The sequence below is a fragment of the Lactuca serriola genome, chromosome 4 (genome assembly GCF_051521515.1).
Source record: "Lactuca serriola cultivar US96UC23 chromosome 4, Lser_US96UC23_V15, whole genome shotgun sequence".
Classification (NCBI taxonomy): domain Eukaryota; kingdom Viridiplantae; phylum Streptophyta; class Magnoliopsida; order Asterales; family Asteraceae; genus Lactuca; species Lactuca serriola.
This window is the reverse complement of record NC_136411.1, coordinates 190,329,549-190,338,857: the sequence shown is the minus strand read 5'-3', so window position 1 is coordinate 190,338,857 and position 9,309 is coordinate 190,329,549. Positions and strand designations below refer to the sequence as shown.

Below are 9,309 nucleotides of genomic sequence, written 5' to 3'. Positions count from 1 at the left end.
TTAAATAAGTGTTAGTAAGTTTAAATAGAACAATTTGTCATGTGTATTCTCCCCCACAAATTATTTAAAAGATAAAATGGGGCCATAGATACTCACTTTTGTCGCATGACGGTATTTGGTTCAAGAAAGTCGGGATGTTTCCGGTTCCACTGAGGCTTGAGATTTGAATGCTTTTTGGGAGGTCTTAATACATAAATTAATAATAAGTTAGACATCCATTACATTTTATTTTAGTTACTACAAGTAGATTTTATGATAGAATAATAATAATAATAATAATAATAATAATAATAATCAAGAATTTACCTAGTTTCTTCTTGGGTTCAGGATGAGTCACCAAAAAGAGGTTGAAAGGTGATGGACTTGGAGTGTAATATTTGGGAGGGTTTGTTGTAAAACGAGGGAAATGAATGAGGGATGGATGGTCGATATTTATAGAGGAGGAAAGAAGTAGTATTGCTATAATACCTCAATAGATTTGATTTAAATTTTACCACTTGCTTCAATTGATTTAGTTACTTGCAAGACATTTACCAACTAGTCTAGTTTGAGGCCTTAATTTTTAAAATGAACTTAATTTAACAATGGAAGAAAAATGCCCTCTGGGTACGTGAGTCTATGGCTAGAAGGTTTAGGTAGATAGATAACTTGATAAATTTCCCAGGCACATGTGTAGGGGTATGAGAACTTCAATGTGTCAGGTGATTTATACATCATTCCTTATCCCTTTATATATTCTCACGTATTTAGTAATCTAATATTTATACAATAATATATCATTTATCATTATTAAATGTTTAATTGTTCGTAATACAGATTCCTATTATATTTTATACCTGTTTGAGATTGAAAATTTTATGTATAATTATGTATTTGTAAACGAATAATAATAATATTACATATCTTCCGCCAATTTAGTCTGTAATATCGTCCTTCTAACTACTTTAAGATTTTTAAATACAAGTTTGTTGATGAACATTTAAGTTACTCCTCGATCGGAGCTGTGTCGAGACGATAATTTAAAATTTTCGTTCAAATGACTTTAATTGGTAGATTTCATGAATCGATTTATAATTCAGAAATAACTCATTTTCTACATATTTTAACGTAAATTACCGGTTTTATTTTTACTAGATATTTTCTTAAAAAAATGCTAAATCCATATGCCGTTTTGAATATATATATATATATATATATATATATATATATATATATATATATATATATATATTACGATCAACATATAATATCGTACAGACATTCATATTTTTGCTAATTGTTATACATATATCTTGGAAAGTAGCACGATGTATTTTTTCATGCAAATGGGGTAGCATATAACCGCAGATATTATCTTACTGACGAGATATATTCTACCTTATTTGTTTTTGTGAAATTGTTCACATGTCCAAACGACAAAAAATAGTAAAGTTTAAGTAGGCACAAGAGTCAGCTAGGAATGACGCGGAGCAAGCATTTGGTGTATTCAAGAGGCATTGACAAGTACTAGCAGCAGGGGCATGGTCTTTTGAAGTGAGAAGGTTGCAACACATAATGTACGCGTGCATCATATTACATAGTATGATTCTTGAAGACGAAGGAAGAGCGATATGCTGATATAATGAAAACGAAGTTTTGCTAAATATTGAAGAAGTAGTCGTTGGTACGCAAGAGTATAGAGCAAATAGAAAAGAAATACATGATCACGACATTCATCACGTCCTTTGTGCGGATTTGGTGGAACATGTTTATAGGACTCAAATACAATCGGACATAAAGTATTGACACGATGATTTGTTTGACGAATCAGATGAAGATTCAGATATGTTCGTCGAGGGTGACGATGACAAGTAGCACGATGATTCTGAGTGGCGCAGTTTGTTTTGTTTTGTTTTTTTTTTCAAATTCGGATATTATGTAATGCTTAGTTATGCTTTCTAGGTTGTGTTTTTTTTAATATTGTTTATTTTGTAAGTTTTTTTTTTTATATTGAATGTAACTTTTATTTTATGTAACGAAGAATTTTAATTTTTATTATTTTTTGTGTTTATTAATCATTTTTAAAAAATTATATTTATTTTTTAAATTATAAATCTTAAAAATCAATTATTTTTATTTAAAATAAAATAAAAATAAAATATAGTGAAAAATGGTAATTTCTTATACTTTTGTGAGAAGAAAAGAACGAGGAAAAGTTTGTTGCGCTCCCTTATTGAGTTGGAGGGTTGAAGTCCCGCGCTGAAGAAGTTTCCATACCATGTGGTCTAAATTACCCGGCCCAAAACATAGGCCCAGACCCGGGATCTTGGACTCCAACTTGATCCGATGATCGTACGGATGTAATCATGTAAATCAAGACAAAGGGGGATTTTAAAAGAAAAAACGGAGGTGAAAATCGAAAGAGAGGTTCACAGGTTCAGTTCCCCATTGAGGTTTTGAGGTAGAAGACGCAACGAACAATCGTAGCTCACCACACCACCTTCTTCTTCTTATCATACCTCCTCTTTGATTGCAATTCGATCCAAGATATAATTCGATACATAAAGTATACAGAGATTATCAAGATGAAGACGACAAAGGGGGGCAAAGTCATGAACCCTACCGACGCTTATAGGAAGGAGCTTCGCAAGAAAGAATTGAAGAGGGTAAGTTTTCCCTTTGAATTGATTATGTTATTCTTCAACAATTTCTTAAAGTCGTTGTTGTTTGTTATTGTTACGATCATGTTAATTCTAATCGAACCGTGCTGCTCTGTCATTTCTCTAATTTCAGTTCTTGCTCTTGAAAGTTTCGGCTTTATGTTAATGAATGGAAATTGTAAATTTTGATTTAATAATCCTTCGGAGGAATAATCCACGTTTTGACTTTAGAAGTTACTGAATTTCATATGGCTACACTATTTGAACTTCTTGAAATGTAGGTTATATATACTCTGGTGCAGCAAAAATGGCCGATTGAATACCATTACTGATAAATACATCATTACTGGACACTGATAACCATTGGGCAAAGAGCAACCACTTTTACATTCATTGACAATATGCATGCTTATTCGTTACTTCAGCTATATAAGTGTTTGAGATGTTTAGGGTTTGCGAATCAAACAGGTTTGAATTTCAAGCATACAAATGCTAGACATAAATCTGATGCTTTTATCTCTTTTGATGTCATATTGATGCACACAGATCATTTATCTTTGCAAATCCCTTGTATGCCAATTGCCAAGCTATCTTGAATCAAATGTCCCTAGTTTTTTTTATTTACAATACCAGATGAGCTTATAATGATGTGATGAGCTGGCATTATTATGACACTATTCATCAACATTTAGTATTCGTGTTATAGATGGAACTTTCTAATATTGTTTCTTTTGTTATTTGGTGTCATGAACCTGATATATTTGCATCTCTCTCCTATTGTTTCTTTTGTTATGGATGGAACTTTCTAATATTGTTTCTTTTGTTATGTGTATGCTTATTTATGACAGAACAAGAAAGAAAGAAAGAAAGTAAGAGAAGTAGGGATACTGAAGAAGGATCCTGAAACCCTCAAGGAGCAAATCGACAAGTTGGAAGCAATGAGTAAGTTCTAAATGATCCAAGTTTTGTAGTGTTTATGTATGCATGTGTGTGTGTGTGTGTGTATCAATTGATGAGTTGATTCTTCTTAACAAATTGTAAGAAACTGATCTGAACCTCCTCCTTCCTTCAACAATAAATTTGAATTTATAGCTTTTAACAACTTATATAAAGTTAAAGTATTTCCACATATGTTCTATTCTCTTAAATGATTCTTTTAGCCATGAAGTCTATGTATTTGAATTTTTTCTTGTAATTGTTGGGGGCTTAGTGTTTTAAGTGCCAAAATTCTTTGATGATCAAACTTGTTATCATTTTTGAATTTTAAGCATATTTGTTTGATAACTATTTCAAGATTCTTATTTTCTTGCTTATAATTGTTACAGAGGCGGATGGTGCTTTGGATAAAGCCAGAAAACACAAAAAAAGACAACTTGAGGACACATTGAATCTTGTTATCAAGAAAAGAAAGGTAACATATATTTTAGGTGATCATCATATGAAAATCTAATTATATATCAACAAATGTGTATATTTATAGCCTACTTTACATTTTTTTGACAGGAATATGAAGAAAAAATGAAGGAAAAGGGTGAAGCTCCAGTTATGTTCAGGTTAAGTTTATACGAATTTGGAAGTGAAGTATAAAATTTACTAAAAAAAGTAAAGATCTCATTTTTATAAAATTCAATCGTATAATTTTTCTATTATCTCCTGCAGTCATCTTGGACTACCAAGAAGACGGACTGCTGAGGAAGAAGAAAGAGCTAAGAACCTAAAACCTGAGGTGAATTTTTGACTTCATAATTCATACATACACAAGGGCAAAATGGTCATTTACTCAAAGAGTTGTAAACTTGTAATTGCAGGATTCTGTTTATTATCATCCTCAATGGAATCCAACTGGTGCACCTCCACCTGGAAAGCCTCCAATGTACAAGTCATCGATAGGTTAGGCTTCGTTTAACTTTTGACCATTTTACCCCTCCATTCTTCTGATCTGAAAGAGTTTTTTTGCTTTGATTTCAGGACCAATTATACCCTTAGTGGAAGGTTCAACAAGTGATGCTGCAGGATTAGAGTCAGATGATGTTGACTCGTCGATTCCTCCACCACCACCGCCACCTCCTCTGCCACAAAGTGGTGGCGATACAGAGGCTGGAGATGATGCACCGCCTTCGTCTTTACCTTTACCACCTCCACCACCAATGCCGCCAAAGCCCGCCACAACAGAGGTAGGCGGCACTATCTTGCCGCCACCGCCTGGCCCTCTTCCTCCCCCTCCTCCACTGCCACAATCCATATCCACCCTAGCACCACCGCCTCCGGGGACTGCCGGAACTGGGGAGAAATCTCAGTCTTTAAAATCAGATTCCAACATTTCTCACCTTCCTCCACCACCTCCACCACCACCAAAGCCCACCGGAAACCAATCCGAAGGTGGTTCAGAAGCCAAGGACTTCTCAATAATGGTTCCACCACCACCACCTCCTCCACGTCAACCACCACCCGGGATGATCCCGGTTTTACCAACAGACATGCTACCGCCAGGGATGTCTCGTTTTTCACTACCACCACCACCACCACCTCCAGACATGCGACCACCACCATTACCTCCCCTAAGAATTCCCGGCCCACCACCACCTCATCCGGGAATGATGATGCCAAGGCCGCCATTCGGGCCGCCACCAATGATGAGACCGCCACTTCCTCCCGGACCACCACCAATTCCAATGGACGATCAGTTTTCAAGACCGCCAACTGTACCTCAAAAACCATCATATGTGAAATCAGCCGCTTCCACTGTTGTTAAAAGGCCTTTAGCTCAACATACCCCACAACTAACTGCCATGGTAAGTCACTACCTGAAAATCTAACTGATAGCTGAAAAGCTAGCTGCTGGCTGCAAAACTGATAACTGATAATCTATCTGGCAGATAAAAAATGACGTTTGGTAAAACTAGCTGAAATATGTAAAATGACATAAAAGGGCATGTAGAAGATTGAGTATGTTATAACTAATAAAGGGTATATTTTGAAGAATTAAAAAAAAAAAGATTGTTCATAATTTTTTTAGTATTTAATTAATTTTGAATATATTTTAATAGGTGCCAGCATCTGTACGTGTGAGGAGAGAGACAGCTGGACCGAAGGTGAAACCGAAGCCATCAGTTTCATCAGTGTCAGTTGGTTCTGTCCAGCCTGGCGTAGTAACGCCAGCTGTCATGAAACAGTCAACAGTGAAAGTGTTGGCATCATCTTCTTCTTCATCAGTGAAACCTGCAAGTGTGGATGATTCTTACATGGCGTTCTTGGAGGATATGAAAGCTCTTGGTGCTCTTGACAACTGAGAATGAGAGCATTTGATATATATTTGTTGTCATCCATTTTAATTTTCTCTTTATTTTGATGTAATGGAACTTAAAAAAAAAATAAAAAAATCTATGGCTTTTTAGTTTTAAGTGGTCCTTTGATTTTAAATTGTGTTGGATCATGTCAGCTGTTAGATGCCATGGGTTAAGACTTTAACACTAAGGTAGGGAAATGTTATTTCTGTAAAAGGATTTTTAATCAACTTTTGGATTTAGTTTTTTTAATATTGGAGCTGTCCTGTCACCAAATTGCCTATTTTTTTTTTCATTAGTATAAAAATTAACTTTCTATTTGCAAAAATGTCTGCAAGAGTAGATTAATTCACAAAACTATTTTGTTGACAAATTTGGGTTGATAAGGACTAAGGAGTTTGTAAAGTACGTTTAATTTTGCTAAATAGTTTCAGCGAATCTAGGTTTTGTAACTCATTTTGCAAAATCTCGTTTCTTTCTATTTTTTTTTTTTTTTTGCCAAATACACAACATATTTCTTTCACACACAACCAATTATAAAATATATAACTCTATAGAATATAAATTGGTGTATTGTATAACTATGTAAAACTATGATGAAACTATGAAAGGTATTGTAATGTATGAAACTATGAAAGATATTGTATAACTCTGTAAAATTTTATATTATATATCATTTCTTTTATTTAATGAGAAATTATAGACACTAGAAAGTAAGAATAATTTTTGTATTTGAGGGTAATGAAATTGTGGAGTGTATGCTCTATATAGGGTTTAAGAGTGGGTGTTTGAGATTGCTTAGTTTGATAGATTCTTTCTATTAATATTTTAAACACTAATTGTGAGATTTTTCAAGCCTATGGTTAACTGCCTAGTGCCTTGATAAAAGTTAATATTCTTGTTTGAAGTAGTTTGGCTCCCATAAAAATTAATTGGATTTAAGAACTTAATCGGAGAAAAATAAAACTCAAGCGTTAGTAAAAGATTTAACAGAATGAAAAAGAAAAATAAACATATAAGAAAAACAATCATTAGTAAAAGATTTAACAGAATGAAACTCAAGCGTTATAAAATACTGAAATAATGTTTTTTTTTTTAAATAAAAAAGATTTAGATTTTAGACCTAAACAAAAATAAGTTCTTTGATCTAATGATCTAATCTTTACCATATCTTTGAAAAATAATTAATTTTATCTTTTTAGAGAATTATCAACTTGAGCCCGATAGAAAACTGGGCCGTAGATTCAGCCCAAGGTATAACCCTAGAAACTAGAAAGTATGTAGGGCATTACAAAACCCTTCTGATTAATACGTTTCGAGTCCCCAACATCCATAGCAGCAGCCTTCTCCTCCCGAGCTGAAACTCCAAGCAGGTTAGGGTTTTCCTCCAAGAGGATCCACCCTTCGATTCAACGTAAGTATTCATTCTTCATCTTCATCTCAATGCATATCCGTTTGATTTCAAACCTTTTAACAAATCGTTTCATAGTCGCATTACTTTCTTGTACCATCCTCGTTATTAATATCCGATGTGTAGAAATAGTTTCTGTGAATGCATTTTCGTTTTAGTCTTCTTGTATGCTTACACGATACAACATTAGGTAATTACTTTTCAATCGAGTGTTTTTGAGTTGTTCGATCTTTGTAGCGTTGTACATGTGCTTGTGATCGAGTATTGTAAGGTGATTATTACGGATTCCTAGTGTAGTTTTCATTTACTTAGTAATAGTATCAGTATAGAGTTGTGGAGCCTCGAGTGAAGAACGGGTGAGCCCGAAGCTTTGTTCTTCTCATAGCGCTCCGGACATGCATTGCCTTGGTGTTATGAAAATGGAGTTTTTAATTCTGTTTTCATTGAACTGTTTTTTTGGCGTATATCTTATTGTTGCATACAATATTCAATTTACAATGATCATTAAATTTTCTAATCTATATGAGCTATTGTAACCTAATTTCCCAATTGGTTGATCTTTACATATATACATATCACATTACTAATCTATCATAGCTGTTAATCCAGATCTTCAAGATGTATACCTCAATGAAGAAGATCCAAAAGGACAACAAGGATGCAGAACCCACTGAGTTCGAGCAGAGTGTTGCTCAGGTAATGCACCATTAATGTCATTCTTCCACAAACTTTCCTTCTTTTATTAACAATCTATTCATTGATTTCCATCTTTCATCTCAACACAGGCATTGTTTGACTTGGAAAACACCCACCAAGAGCTCAAGAGTGACTTGAAGGACCTGTACATCAACTCTGCAAAGTATGAATCAAATCCATTAATCCAATATAAATTCTCTCCCTTTTCTCCATCATATCACATATTAATCTCAATTTGATGCTTCCTTTCCAGTCAAATTGATGTTGGAAACAAAAAGGCTGTTGTGATCCATGTCCCCTACAGATTAAGGAAACCATTCCGCAAGATCCACACTAAGCTTGTTAGAGAACTCGAAAAGAAGTTCAGTGGAAAGGTACTTAATATTTACACAACACCCCATTTGTATTTCTTTATAACAAAATTTAGTTATTTAAAAGTTTTAAATTCTGGTTACAGGATGTTGTTGTGATTGCAACCAGAAGGATTGTTAGGCCACCAAAGAAAGGCTCAGCAGCCACCAGACCTCGATCACGCACCCTGACAGCTGTCCATGATGCCATGCTGGAAGATGTGGTGCATCCAGCTGAGATTGTTGGGAAACGTGTTAGATATAGGCTCGATGGATCCAAAATCATCAAGGTAAATGTAGTTATTTTTATAAAGTTTTTGGGAATTTGGATTTGTGTTAATGGTTTTTGTTGTGTGTTTGTTTTAGATTTATTTGGATCCAAAAGCTCGTAATGACACTGAGTACAAGTTGGAGACATTCAGTGGAGTTTACAGGAAGCTTTCTGGGAAAGATGTTGTGTTTGAGTACCCAATTACAGAAGCTTGAAATGTGTTTGGGAGGGTTTTGAGTTGGTTGAATTATATTTTATGTTGAAAATTTTGACTTGAAAAGTATATCTCGTCAGTTGTTCTTTGGTGTTAGTTAAATTGACGTTTGCTTCTTTTATTGGGGCATGATTGTAGTTGAATTAGGAATATGGGTATTAAAGCGTCTGCTTCTAGAAATTATCTTGATTTTACCCGGTGGATTTTTATGACTATTTTGCTAAAATGACCATAAAAGTTGGAAAGATTTTCTGTTAAAAAGACCTTGCCCGATCATTTTATTTTGTGAGTGTAAGCGTTTTATGCAGGACAGTCATGTCTCATAATTTAGCACCGAGTAACTCTAAAGATTAATAATTTAATATGATCCTCGAATGATTTAAAGACATCAATCAATCAGAAGCTCAATATTAAGGTTAGAATGAGTGGTTGTGTGCATGCATC

General features: G+C 34.3%; 2 protein-coding genes across 2 annotated transcripts; both read left to right on the top strand.

The window, feature by feature from the left end:
* The first annotated feature begins 2,403 nt into the window (after nt 1-2,403).
* Nucleotides 2,404-6,175, top strand: ELF5 (proline-rich family protein). Its single transcript, XM_079040622.1, has 8 exons — nt 2,404-2,645; nt 3,488-3,581; nt 3,965-4,050; nt 4,143-4,192; nt 4,299-4,365; nt 4,448-4,529; nt 4,608-5,431; nt 5,687-6,175. Exons 1-8 carry the CDS (start codon nt 2,565-2,567, stop codon nt 5,927-5,929), a joined length of 1,527 nt encoding a protein of 508 aa, XP_078896748.1. The 5' UTR covers nt 2,404-2,564; the 3' UTR covers nt 5,930-6,175.
* A 1,031-nt stretch (nt 6,176-7,206) lies between these two features.
* Nucleotides 7,207-9,045, top strand: LOC145103081 (small ribosomal subunit protein eS7-like). Its single transcript, XM_079040621.1, has 6 exons — nt 7,207-7,337; nt 7,944-8,030; nt 8,120-8,193; nt 8,284-8,404; nt 8,488-8,670; nt 8,747-9,045. The coding sequence occupies exons 2-6, from the start codon at nt 7,953-7,955 to the stop codon at nt 8,864-8,866; spliced, it is 576 nt and encodes a 191-aa protein (XP_078896747.1). The 5' UTR covers nt 7,207-7,337; nt 7,944-7,952; the 3' UTR covers nt 8,867-9,045.
* The last annotated feature ends 264 nt before the right edge of the window (nt 9,046-9,309 follow it).

What these genes read in the sequence shown, in the direction of transcription:
- ELF5 (XM_079040622.1), top strand. Translation starts at nt 2,565, where the DNA reads ATGAAGACGACAAAGGGGGGCAAAGTCATGAACCCTACCGACGCTTAT. An exon ending in GCAAGAAAGAATTGAAGAGG is followed by an intron (nt 2,646 to 3,487) that starts GTAAGTTTTCCC and finishes TATTTATGACAG; the next exon opens with AACAAGAAAGAAAGAAAGAA. An exon ending in GAAGCTCCAGTTATGTTCAG is followed by an intron (nt 4,193 to 4,298) that starts GTTAAGTTTATA and finishes TATCTCCTGCAG; the next exon opens with TCATCTTGGACTACCAAGAA.
- LOC145103081 (XM_079040621.1), top strand. Translation starts at nt 7,953, where the DNA reads ATGTATACCTCAATGAAGAAGATCCAAAAGGACAACAAGGATGCAGAA. An exon ending in CTGTACATCAACTCTGCAAA is followed by an intron (nt 8,194 to 8,283) that starts GTATGAATCAAA and finishes CTTCCTTTCCAG; the next exon opens with TCAAATTGATGTTGGAAACA. An exon ending in AAAAGAAGTTCAGTGGAAAG is followed by an intron (nt 8,405 to 8,487) that starts GTACTTAATATT and finishes TTCTGGTTACAG; the next exon opens with GATGTTGTTGTGATTGCAAC.